Genomic DNA, 13,772 nt, shown 5'->3' with positions numbered 1-13,772 from the left:
AAACAATCCCATTCACAATTGTGCCCCAGAAAATCAAGTACCTAGGAATCAGCTTAACTAAGGAAGTAAAGGACCTGTACAAAGAAAACTACAAAACGCTACTTCAGGAAATAAAAGAGGACATGAGGAAATGGAAAGATATCCCCTGCTCATGGGTCGGGAGACTTAACATTGTCAAAATGGCAATACTACCGAAAGCATTGTATAAATTCAATGCAATCCCTATAAGGATACCCATGACATTCTTCAAAGAAATGGAGCAAACACTCTTGAAATTTATATGGAACAATAAGCCCCCACGAATAGCTAAAGCAATTCTTGGGAAAAAGAAAATGGGAGGAATCAACCTCCCGAACTTCAAACTGTACTACAAAGCAGTAATAATTAAAACAGCATGGTACTGGAACAAAGGCAGAACTGCAGACCAATGGAACAGGGTTGAATACACTGACATCTCTCCTCAATCATATGCTCATCTAATCTTTGATAAAGGTGCAAGTAATGTGAAGTGGAGTAAGGAAAGCCTCTTTAATAAATTGTGTTGGCATCACTGGACGGCTACATGCAAAAAAATAGGCTCAGAACTCTGCCTAACACCATGTACAAAAGTAAGATCAAAATGGATTAAAGACCTCAACATCAGACCAGAAACCATAAGGTACATTGAAGATAAAGTTGGCAAAACCCTCCATGACATTGAAGCTAATGGTATCTTCAAAGATGCCACGCCACTGGCCGAGCAAGTGAAAACAGAGATAGATAAATGGGACTATCTTAAACTAAGAAGCTTCTGCACCTCCAAAGAAACAGTGACCAAAATACAAAGACAGTCTACAGAATGGGAAAGGATATTCACCGAATACACATCTGACAAGGGGTTGATATCCAGGATATACAAAATACTGGTTAAACTCCACAAGAAGAAAACATCCAACCCCATCCAAAAATGGGGCAATGAAATGAACAGAAACTTTCTCAAAGAAGAAATCCGAATGGCAAAAAAGCACATGAGAAAATGCTCTACATCATTAATCATCAGGGAGATGCAGATCAAAACCACAATGAGATACCATCTCACACCTCAGAGACTGGCCCACATTCAAAAGAACAAAAGCAACCAATGCTGGCGTGGATGTGGCGAGAAAGGGACACTCCTTCACTGTTGGTGGGAATGTCCACTGGTGCAGCCCTTCTGGAAAACAGTATGGACGATTCTCAAAAAATTAGAAATTGAGCTCCCATTTGACCCAGCAATACCACTCCTGGGAATATATCCCAGAGAGGCAAAAATGTATAGTCGAAGTGACATCTGCACTTGTTTGTTCATTGCAGCACTCTTTACAATAGCCAGAAACTGGAAGAAACCTGAATGCCCAAGAACAGATGACTGGTTAAAGAAACTTTGGTACATCTACACAATGGAGTACTATGTAGCTGTTAGAAAAGATGAAGTCATGAAATTTACATACAAGTGGTACAATATGGAAAGTATCATGCTAAGCGAAATGAGTCAGAAAGAGAGGGATAGACATAGAAAGATTGCATTCATCTGGGGGATATAAAGTAACAAAGTATGAGATTAATACCCAAGAATAGCTGAGATCAGCACCAGGAGGATTACTCCATAACTTAGAGGCCAGCTGGGTATCCTAGAGGAAAGGGCAGTTCAGATAGAGAAGGGAGCACCAAATAAAGGATGTTTGGAGGATCCTCCCAGGAGGGGAGATGCATGTCGAAAGTAGACTATGGACTGAACATGTTTGCCACTCAATGCCTCTTTTCAGACCACAACACCCAAACGGAGAGAGAGAACACAGGGGATTGCCCTGCCACAGAGACAGGGGGGATGGGGGGATGGGGGTGGGAGGGATATTATCCATGGTGGTGGAAAATGGGCACTGGTGGAGGGATGGGTATCTGATCATTGTATGATTGAAACCAAAGCACAAAAAATTGTAAATCTACAACTTTAAAAAAAATAAAATAAAATAAAGGGAAAAAATTCAAAAAAAAAATAAATAAATAAAAATAAAAAGGGAAAAAAAAAGAAAAAGAATGAATGAGTAAAAGTAAAAAAAAAAAAAGATTATCTGGTTCAATTTTGTCCTTTTACAGATGAGGAAACTGAGACCAAGAAATATGGAGCTTCTTGCTCATGGTTACACAAAATTATACTATGCCTAATTGGTGCATGCTTGAGAATGCATATAGAAATGTTATATGTTGAGACATAAATTGCATTGAGTCAAGTCTTTGTATGTTCTTCAACTTACATTTGTGCTGGGATATTGGGTAGAGTACCAGAGGTGAGTAGGTATGTGGATGTATCTGAAATCTTCACTGTATATACTGACCTGGCATTTGTTTCTGGTTTAGACATGTCTGGATTCTTAGAAGAGGGAAATACTCTGACACTAATGTCGTCTTCTATCACAACTTCTCTGACCTTGACTCAGAAGTTTTTAATCAAACTTTATGTATTAGTTTCTTTATCTGAGAGTAGAGTGAGTTTTTAGGCTGATTTTCAGAGGATAGTTAACTGATTAGTAATTAAAATATGCTATGGGAAGTCAGAATTAGAGGATCTCTGAGGCTGAGATATAGTTTTATGAAGTTGTGGTGTAGCTCACTCTGCCTGGAGTTTCTTTCTACTCAGGGAAATTTTGATATCTTCAGTATTGTTTTATTGTTGAATATCCTATTCTAGTATTATTGCTATTTTAAAAATGTTATCAAAGGAGGCATGAATTCTCTCTTACAATCAGGAAAAGAAAGCTGTTAGTCGAAGTCCAAAATCATCCTCTAAGGCAGACACCAATGTTATAAACCTACTTTGTTATAATATATTGATTTTTATGTCTAACTTTGTTTTAAATATTTATTGATAAGCCTTCTGATCAAGTAATAAATTAATTATCTGTGGATGCAGGCTTAGCCTGGCCCCTTATTGTGATTCTCAGCTGGTTGGTCTGGACTCTCTCTGTGAGGGCTTGATGATGCAATATCTGTATGTTAGGTAGCCTGTAATTTCTCTCCCTGACCCTGGTTATTTAATTTTAATAAGAAATTGGAGGACAATGATTTGTAACACTAGAAGTGTTCTAAAATAAAATATAAGAAGAGTAATGCTCTTAGACGTTAAGAGCACTAGTCTTTTGGCTACCTGTGCCATTTATGTAGAGAAAGTTACATGTTTCTCATTCAGTGGCAGCTATCTTTATTCTTTTCTCATTATTTTTGTAGAAAAACTAATTTTTCTCTTGTTATTAAATGGATATTAAGAATAAAAACTGTGGACAGATTAATTTAGTTTCTGATCTTTTGGTCAGCGACTTTTAATCTTTGGAAATGAAACTATAAACTAATTGAATGTGTGGGATTGAAAAAAGACTTATAGGACAAAAAGGGTCCTATTTCCTTGGGTGACAGAACCTGCTCCTAAAACAAAAAATAATGGCTATTTAAAATGTTTGGAGTACAAGATCCCAAAAGTTGTTATTTTATATGAGACTGGGTATAAAAGAAAGATTAATAGCTAGATCATTACTAAGTGAATTAACTTTCTCTTTAAGAATAACTTTACATGGTTACGACTTATGCTTAGTTATTTTAGCATATTTGATTAGATTTTAATGTTATGTTTAAAGAAAAACATTGTTGAAAATTCAGAATCCTTTTAAAATTTCAAGATAATGAAATATTAGTGTAATTTATGTTGAGAGTTTGTGAGATATGTTCTATACAATCTTTGATTTGTACTTCTTAGGAAAATAAAAGTTTAGCATTATGACCATATCTAAAAGTAGAAAGTTTTGACATTCTTATAGCGCCTATATGCTGAGATATACACTAGGATATTTAAAATAAAATGGTTTATATTATGATTCATTTTCACAAGAAGGTTAAAAAAATATATTGGGCTGGAGAGTCAGTACAGGATTGAGGCTTATCTTGCACAAGACTGCCCCCAGGTCTATCCCTGTCCCTACTTCCCTAGCACTGCCAAGAGTGACCCCTGAGTACGAAACTAGGAGTAAACCCTTGACTATGGCCCTCAAGTCTAAAAAATAAGTAAATAAAAATTACATATAAAGCAATTCATAAATTCATGGTTGCTTTATTCTAATGGCAGTAACTTTCCTCTGCAGGGCCAGAGAGGCAATTTCCCCCCTAGCCCTCTTGGGTCTTTCGGGGCTGGTTGATCAATCAAATTAATATCAAATATCTTAAGAGGAAAGATGAACACATTTAATTCTATCCATATAAAAATCTACATGGATTTCAATTATAATGTAAATGGACTAAAATGAAAGTGTTTGACTTGAGGGACTTCCTAAGACAAGGAGAAGATGATTCATAAAACAGAGATCACATAGTCTGTGGCATGTTTGCCCTTGTATGTAGCTAGGTTTTTCTGATGGGTTAATTCAGGTGAAAACGTTCATTTGAAGCAGTACTCTAATCTTTGTTCCTCTAGACAATCAAAGGAGTGGTAAAGTTTCTCTTGGGCCTGTGGCCTCGGTTGACCTTAGCACATAATAATCCACACATTGAAGTGACATGTTTAGGAAAACACAATTCTGAATGTCTTAGGGAGGCCAACCCTTTACCTCTCTAGCTATTTCCTGTATTTAATACATTGCTTATAATCCAAATAATGTTTCAATGCTTAGAGTAGAAAGTCCCAAACAACAATAAAATAAAACTGCAAGATAAAAAATAATCTTCGTCTCAATGAAAGCCCAGGATCCCAGTCCAAAACTAGCATACGGAACCCAAGTACCTTCTTCACTGCTCTTCCATTCTCTACCAGGCATGTCAAAAGCCATCCCTAGTCTGATGGCAGCTGGGTCTCTAGCCATCAGACTACATGTAAGGTAGAAAAAAAAGGGAAATTAGAAGGCCTGAGAGAGGACCTCTTCTGAGTCAGCTCTCTTTGAGCAACTCTTAGTAGACTTTTTGCCAGGAGCTCCACTAATCTCTCATTGGTCAGTACTTAGCCACATGGTTACACAGAGCTGCATTGGAATCAAGGAATGTAGTTTTAAATTCTTGGCAGGAAAATAGATACCTAAAAGTCAAAGTTTTGTTGCTAAGGAGAGAGTAGAGAATGATGTTGAGAAAGACAGTACAACTGTGTGGGGTTTTTTTTTTGCTTGTTTGTTTTGTTTATATCATGTCCTGGGTTTGGGGACTATCTTTCAAAACACCTCTTTTTGCTTCTGCTACGAGCCATGGTTTCTTAATTTAGAAATCTGGCTTAATTTAGAAGTCTTGTTTCTTCTGTGAAATATCATTTCTTTATTTGGCAATCTTGTCTGACTCTTGCTTTCTTCTTCCCTCTTGTCTTTCAGCTGTTTGGGAAAGAAGTAAGGTTTAGCTTTCTCCATGTTCACCATGAGCGTGACACTTTCCCCCCTGAGGTCGCAGGATCTAGACCCCATGGCTACTGACGCTTCCCCCATGGCCATCAACTTGACGCCCACTGTGGAGCAGGGCGAGGGAGAAGAGACAATGAAGGACATAGATCCAGACCAGCAGTATGAAAAGCCGCCCCCCTTGCACACAGGAGCTGACTGGAAGATTGTCCTCCACTTGCCTGAAATTGAGACCTGGCTCCGGATGACATCTGAGAGAGTCCGGGACCTGACCCATTCTGTCCAGCAGGACTCGGATAGCAAACATGTGGATGTACATCTTGTTCAACTGAAGGTAGGGTCTGTCTCTGGGCCCAGGCCCACTCCTAACACAAATTCATAAAAGAAAGTATCACCTCAAGTCTAGGCTCTGGATTTCCAAGAAGGAGATATTCAGAAAGGAAAATGAAGAGCAGGTTTAAACTCATTATCCTTGTAGATCAGTATGGGCAAAATTCATGCTTTCCTTATTTTATTTCTTGTGCTGATTATCTAGAATATAACTGATTTAGGGCATAACACAAAATATGCGATGGGAGGGGTGTTTCATGCCATATCACAGAAATCAGTTACAGTGAATAAAAACTATTACAAAAATTCGAAGATAAAGCATTAGACTGAGTTAGGATTGTGTATATGTGTTTATACACAATATATTGTCATCTTCGTTGAAGTTGTTGCTGACTTTGTGACAAACAGTAGATGCTGGCATGGTTGAAGGACCATATTCTCTTTTTCATACCTTTTATCCAGATAGTCCATCATGGAAAACAAAGTTGACTTCATAAGAACTCTAAACTTGAGACAGCTAAAAAAAGTATGTGACTTCTTCGAGAGCCCTTAAAAAGCCAGACTGTTGATAAAAATGAAATGGAGGTCTGAGAAAAGAGTGCTATTAATAGAATTTTTGGGCTAGGGACCAAATATATCGTCTAATCTTGTCCTACCATAACTATTCCTCTATTATGGGTTACTGAGAGGAACATGCTCAGGTAAATGAGCAGCAAAGCAATACAGGCTTATTACTGATGAAGATATTGCTCTCAAACACTAATATAAATGTCTAGTCAGCTAGACAAGATCTTTTTTTTTTGGTATTTAAATTTTTTTTTTATTAGTGAGACACCATGAGGTACAGTTGTAGACTTACAAATTTTTGTTCTTGGGTTTCAATTATACAATGATCAAATACCCATCCCTCCACCAGTGCCCATTTCCCACCACCACGGATCCCAGTATCCCTCCCACCCCCCAGCCCCCCAATTCCACCCTGCCTCTGTGGCAGGGAATTCCCTTTTGTTCTCTCTCTCTTATTGGGTGTTGTGGTTTGCAAAAGAGGCAATGGGTGACAATCAGGTTTGGTCTATGGTCTACTTTCAGCATGCTTCTCCCATCCTGGGAGGATCCTCCCAACACCTTTTATTTGGTGCTCCCTTCTCTATCTGAGCTCCCTTTTCCCCTAGCATGTGTGGCTGGCCTCAAAGCCATGGAGTAAAATTTCTGGTACTAATCTTGGCCATTCTTGGGTGTTAGTCTCCTGTTTTGTTACTTTTTGGCTGTTAACCCCTACATGGCTTATACTATGTAGCCAACAGCATTGGGTGAAAATATGGGTAGTTAAGAGAGGAGGTGCCCCACACCCCTGAGATCAGCTGCAGCTCCAGAGAGAATGTATCCAAAAGAGGGACAAAAGATATTTTGTTGAGGGGGAGAATTCCTGAGAGGAAGGAGTGGGGAGAGGGAGAGGGAGAAGGAGAGGAGGAAGAAAGGGAGAGGGTTCTTTGTACAAATTCTTGGGAAGGCAAATGCATAAAAAGATAACAGAGAGCTAGAACATCATCAGTTTAATAGAAGCCTAGTTAATTTTCCACCATGGAAATGGGGAATTATACCTGAGTCCCAGAAACTGTCTTTTCATATTAGAAGCAGTTTTCCAAATTCCATGACACTGGAGAAAAATGGGAGTTGGGGACTCCATTTTATCTCTCCTCTCCTCTGTCCCTCTACTGCGGCACTGGGGATTATCTGGCTCACAGGACAGAAAAGACTCAGGAAATCCTGTGGTCTGGTCCTGGTACATGACAAATCAGACAGGTGTGTTTCTTATGGACAGACTCCCTGTAGCCTATCTGCCTATATTGTATGGTGTGAGTTATGTAATTATTATCCAAATGGTTGTTGGCAGAAAAAAATTTTCCTTAACCTTTGTCTATTGCTTCATTTATCTCTGACTCTCATACATAGAGTTGAAATGCAAGGCAAATTGACTGTTGCTCTTCAGAATCTTTTAGATTTATACAGAAAAGGTGGCAGGAAATGATAATGCAGAAAATGGAAATAGCTTTATCCACTAACAGTGCTGGTAAACATTTCTAGAACATTAATGTGCTGATTACTTCATTTAATTTTCATCAGTAATACAATTCAGTGAAAATTTAAATTCTGGTTCTAAATAGGAATGTAAAGTTTGTGTTCAATTAATTAACCAGTGTTATGATTAGTGCTTGATAAATCACCTCTAGGTAGATTTGTTTGTCTTGACTTTTGGAATCACCTATTACTTGCCTCAGTCAAAGGCATCTTATACCTGCCTGCATTGTGCTCTCTCTCAGTGTGGTTTGTCTCCCTACTGAGAAAGGAGTTAACAGGACATGAAATCAACATGGCAGTCAGTAGTTAATCAATAATTGTTAAGGGATGAATTGAAATGATATGATGGTAATTTGAATCTCGGGCATCCATCATTACCTTTTTTTTAAATGCTCTTTTCACTAAGTGATTTATCCAACCAATTCTCTGTAATGTTCTCTAATGTTCTATAGTAATAAAGCTCTTCACAATGAGCCCAAAGTCACAATTGTTGGTTGCAGAGCTGTGGCCTCCTCTAGGCAAAGGTTTGATTTTATTCTTCTAATTTGTGTAGTTGTTTCTCCATTATTTAATATTGCTTTATTTAATCAAATAAGCAGATGGATATATCAAAAAATGAACATGAGTGACGTTTCCAGATTTCTACACTGATGCACAAAAGTAAAAGGTGAAGTTGGGCACAGTGCTTTGTGTGTGTGGAAATACAACAAAGCACCATAAAGGAGCAGCTCTCAGTGGAGTTATATGGCAAAATATAGGGGTAGACTCAGCCTGGGCAAAGCCCGCCAGCTGCCAGCTGCTGCAGGGCATCCCAGCTCCACTGCTTCTACCTTTGTGAATTACTCCATTTGTTTACCCAGAATAAAAAAGAAACATTCCAGAAACATTTCAGCAGTGTAGGTTGCCCATGGTTTCAAGGACTGTTTTCAGTGAAATTTTAAAAACCTGCAAAATGTACAGCTAACCCAGTGCCTTTCCAGGAGCATAACTGAAGTTTTCTGTTGTGTTTCTGTAGCTTTTAAAACTGGATGTGCTCAGCGAGTTTCTTCATCTTCCACAATTTCAGTAAAAGGCAATGTTTTTTGCTACACTTACGTATGATTTCTCACCTTACATAGATATAGATGTATGTCAACATATTCTGGGATCCATCTCTAAATCATGCCTAAAGCTATTCACCTCTCCCTTTACTATTGCTGCCCCCTTCTTAAGTTGCATCACTACTTGTCTGTGCTACTTTGATAGCCTCCTACCACCCTATTTTATGACTGTATTCAGTTGAATCTTTTAAAAAGGTAAATGAAGTCATACTGTTCCTTTGCTACCCTTTTTCTTTTTGAGGGGGGACACATGCAGCAATTCTCAGGCTAGCACTCAGGAGTTACTCCTGGGAATGGATTACTCATGGGGGACGGATGCCAGGGATCGAACCTGGGTCTTTGGCCTACCTTCTGTACTGTTGTTCTGCCCCCCCCCCCCATTTGCTTCCTGTTCGATTTGAAGTAAGACTCAAAACTCTTTCTATGGCTTTACCTCTGCCTTTACCTATTTCTATGCCTCTGTTCATATCTTCTGTTACTTTCCTTTTCTTCAGAAACCTCCAGACTCATTGGAAGTTCCAAATAAGTGTTAGATTAGTTCTTGCCTTACAAGAGGAATTTTTCTGATTATTTTGTTTGAAAACTCTTCCTCCATTATTGTTTGGTAGATTCTGTATTCTCATCAAGCAGAGGCACAGCCAAGTTCTCTCAGGAGGCATAAGCCTGCGAGATGACACGAAAGAGGTTGGGAGGAAGAAGGGAGACTCTGTGCCTTGTTCGGTGAAGAGCAAAGATGAATGGTCCTTACCTAATATCTCCCTGCCTCAACACCCCCTTTCATGTTTCATGTTCTGAATTTTGCCATCATAGTCTTTCTTACTGTTGTGTCAGTTAGGATATATTTTGAAAAATTGGTTGAAACATTGAGAGTAGACTCAGATCATGATTTTATATTAAAAGCTACATTCTTTTAAAAAATTTTTTTAATTTTATAAGGTGGTTCATAATATTTGATTATAGTTAATATTAAATACCAATCCCACTACCATTACACCTTCCCACCACCAAATTTGGGATTTTCCATCCTAAGCCCCAATACCTGTCCCAAAGCACAACCGAAATAATATATTTTGTATTGTTTGCTATGGAAAAAAACGCTGAAAATGCTACAAAAAAGTATCCATAGAGGAGACAGTGTGAAGATTGTTCTACTTTGGCAGGGGCCATTAAGAGATTCTTTAGAATCCACTAACATGTTAAAAGTTGAGTGATGTGAGCTTTTCTGTGTATATATGCATATATCCCTCTATGATTTGTTGCCTAATATTTGAACCCCATAAAATGTGATATGGTACTTATGGAGAATGGTTAGGGAGTGTCTTACAATGTGTCCAGGAATGCATTCACTTGTACGTGAGGCTCAGCCTGAGCATATGGGGATTGGCCTTGAGCATGGCAGTGGTTGGGTTCTAGAGGTTTTCTGCTGCTGGGGCTGGATCCCTTGGGTTAGGGAGGGCTCTCACCTGCCCCCATCTGGGGCTCCCCGAGTGAAACAAAAAGCTACATTCTTTTAATTTTTCTTTTAATCTTTATTAGTGAGACATCATGAGGTACAGTTGTAGACTTACAAATTTTTGTGAAAAAGCTACATTCTTAAAGAAGCTTTCCTGGTCCTTATTTTTAATATTCATTCTCTCCCCCAATCATTATCCGTTCATTACCCAAATTATGTTTCAGATGCTTCTTGTTACCAGTTGCAATTGTCTGTATTTATATTAGCTCCAAGGATTTCTAATTCTTTTTCTCTATCTCTATTGCCTAGGACAAGGACTGGACACTGATAGAGTTTAAACTCTATGTTTAAACTTAAACATAGAGTTTAAGTCTCTATGGTCAGTGCCTTCACTATCCATAGACAAGTTTGTGTTGGAAGGCAAGGATGAGGATTAAATTTGTACAAAGGCATTTTATAAATCAAAGCTCAAGTGCATTTGGGGTATTACTCTCCCCTCAAGAAAAATCTCTGTGTGATTTGGAAGTCTTAGAATCTTCCCAGGAGAAGTTCCCCTGTAGGCTTTTGCCTCTTCTCATTCCCATTTCTGTTTGGAACTCTCTGTTTGGTGATGAGTTTGTCCCATTAACTTCCTCTAGGTCTTGTTAGCTGGAAACCAGTCCTTTTATTTATAGGTGTCTGTTAAGGAAAACAAAAAGGAAAAGGACAAATAGGGAATCTCACTTATCTATGAATATAGAGAGACAGGAACATAGAGCAATGACAAAGTCTTGGCATTGGAATACAGAATCAGTTACCAAACAGTAAGAGGAGTGGGAGGGACAGGAGACCAGAATAGTAGATGCATAGAGATAATGGTAGAGCATGGTGGGCATTTTTGTGGCGGTGTGTGTGTGTGAGTGTGTGTGTGTGTGTGTGTGTGTGTGATAATTTTGTATATCAATACCATAAACTTTAATACTTTTGTAACTATCTAGGCTATAATAAATTAAACAATTTAAAGAAGAAAAGTGACCAAAGGTTTAAATAACTTTGTTTGTGATCACTCGTTTTATTTTTTTTTATTTACCAGAGAACACTCTTACAACTTTTTTTTTACAAGATATTAGGGATTTTTTTTCTTTTTTTAAAAAATTGTATCACCATGACTTTCAAAGTTACAGAGATATTTTATGAGTTTCAGGTGTAGTTTCCATTAGGAGATTTTAAAAATTGTGTCCTCTGGGATCACTTGATCACTTGATATCACATTACTTATCAGTTTGCTCGAGGGGGGTGCCAGTAACGTCTCCATTTGTCCCTTTCGCATGCTAGTGTAGCCCAATGGCATCTGCTATAGGAATACAAAGAGCCTCAAACTGATCGTTCAGGGTCTTGACAAAGAAGTCTGATCATCTCATAGGTGGGCGGCCACACAATCTTTTGACATCCCGTGGAATCCAGTCAATAACAGCTGTAGTCCAGCGGTGGTCTCCAAATCGCATTACATGTCCAGCCCATCTGATTTTCGACGCCTTGGCAAACGAGACAGCATCCCTGATTCTTTTTTTTTTTTCCCCTTTATTGTATTTTATTTTTTTTTAAAGTTGTAGATTTACAATTTTTTGTGCTTTGGTTTCAATTATACAATGATCAGATACCCATCCCTCCACCAGTGCCCATCTTCCACCACCATGGATAATATCCCTCCCACCCCCATCCCCCCATCCCCCCTGTCTCTGTGGCAGGGCAATCCCCTGTGTTCTCTCTCTCCTTTTGGGTGTTGTGGTCTGCAAAAGAGGCATTGAGTGGCAAACATGTTCAGTCCATAGTCTACTTTCGACATGCATCTCCCCTCCTGGGAGGATCCTCCAAACATCCTTTATTTGGTGCTCCCTTCTCTATCTGAACTGCCCTTTCCTCTAGGATACCCGGCTGGCCTCTAAGTTATGGAGTAATCCTCCTGGTGCTGATCTCAGCTATTCTTGGATTCTTGATCGTCGACGGAGGTCGGAAATCCGGAATACTTCTCTCACTTGAGTGAAGCATGATACTCCAAGCATAGCTCTTTTGATTCCTCTTTGGGTGACCTGAATAGCGTTCTCATCCTGTTTTTGTAGGGCCCAAGTCTCTGAGGCATATGTTAGTGCAGGGAGAATGGTGGAATTGAAGAGATGTGCCCCAAGCCAGAGGTTCTTTGTCCTCTTAGCTATTTCTTCGACGCTCTTGAAGGTGTTCCACACTGCTCTCTTCCTCCTGCGCAGCTCAGATCGTTCATCATGTTGACTTCTAAACCTAGATACACATAACTGCTGCATTTGGAGATGTTCTTTCCATTGAGAGCAAATGGAACGTCAGGATTTAGTTCGTTTTTCATAAACATTGGCTTCATGAGATTCAGCTGTAGTCCGATCTTTCCACACTCACGGTCAAAGTTGGTCAGCATTTGTGCTGCATGGCTAATGTTTGGTGTTGTAAGAATGATATCATCAGCGAAGCTGAGGTGTAGTTGCCGACTGTCTATCTTTGTTCCCATTCCTTCCCATTCCAGTCATCGCATGACGTTCTCGAGGTGGCACTGAATGGTTTCAGTGAAATGGTTTTGCTCTGTCAAACCCCTCTCTTGATGTTGATGATCACTTCCTTGTAGAATGGTGAGATCCTGGTGGTGAATCCATAATACAGCTCACGGAGGATCCTGATGTACTGAGTTTGAATGTCCTGTTTGACTAGGGCTTTGATGACTGCTTCATTATCAGCAGAAACAAAGGCCTTCTTTAAATTGATGAACATTAGACAGAGTGACATCTTGAACTCCCGAGAAACCTCAGTGAGCGTGGTCACCGTGTGGATATGATCAATCATGCTGAATTATTTTTGTAACTCAGCTTGCTCGCATGATTGTCCTTCATCTAGTGTTCTGCCAATCCTATTCAGGATGACTCAACTGAACAGCTTGTAGATGACAGACAACAGGCAGATCGGGCGATAGTTGCCAATGTTGTGGATATCTCCCTTCTTGTACAGTAGTACAGTCCTGCTGGTTTTCCATTGGGATAGAACCCTGCATTCAGATAGGTAGTATGGAAATAGCCAAACTCATTCAGACCAATGATGTCATCAGTATTGATGAGTACTGATGGCAGATTCTTCAGGTGTTTGGGTCTGACCTTGTCTGGGCTGGGTGATGTTTGTTTCTTTACCAACAAAATGGCATGTCAGAATTCGGAAGGTAGAACGATGGGAACAACATATCCATCCTGCAGAATTTGGTATGTGGGCAGTTGGACATGGCTGTCAAAGAGATCCGAGTTATCCATGATTTCTACTCAGATCTCTTTGACAGCCATGTCCAACTGCCCACATACCAAATTCTGCAGGATGGATATGTTGTTCCCATCGTTCTACCTTCTGAATTCTGACACGCCATTTTGACCTTCTGGAAGATGTGAT

The 13,772-nt window shown here is 39.3% G+C and overlaps 1 protein-coding gene across 2 annotated transcripts in view; it reads left to right on the top strand.

The window, feature by feature from the left end:
• The window catches only part of AKAP6 (A-kinase anchoring protein 6), a 562,035-nt gene that overhangs the window by 119,298 nt on the left and 428,965 nt on the right, over window positions 1–13,772 (top strand). For both annotated transcript variants that reach the window (XM_056134199.1, XM_056134200.1), the window contains exon 2: window positions 5,355–5,712. In XM_056134199.1, coding sequence (XP_055990174.1) covers window positions 5,389–5,712 — 324 coding nt within the window. In that variant the 5' untranslated portion in view covers window positions 5,355–5,388. The remainder of the gene's footprint in view (window positions 1–5,354; window positions 5,713–13,772) is intronic.

Source organism: Sorex fumeus, unplaced genomic scaffold, assembly GCF_029834395.1.
Source record: "Sorex fumeus unplaced genomic scaffold, SorFum_2.1 ptg000098l, whole genome shotgun sequence".
Lineage (NCBI taxonomy): Eukaryota > Metazoa > Chordata > Mammalia > Eulipotyphla > Soricidae > Sorex > Sorex fumeus.
The sequence above is the reverse complement of the archived record's forward strand: the minus strand, read 5'-3'. Positions and strand labels throughout refer to the sequence as shown.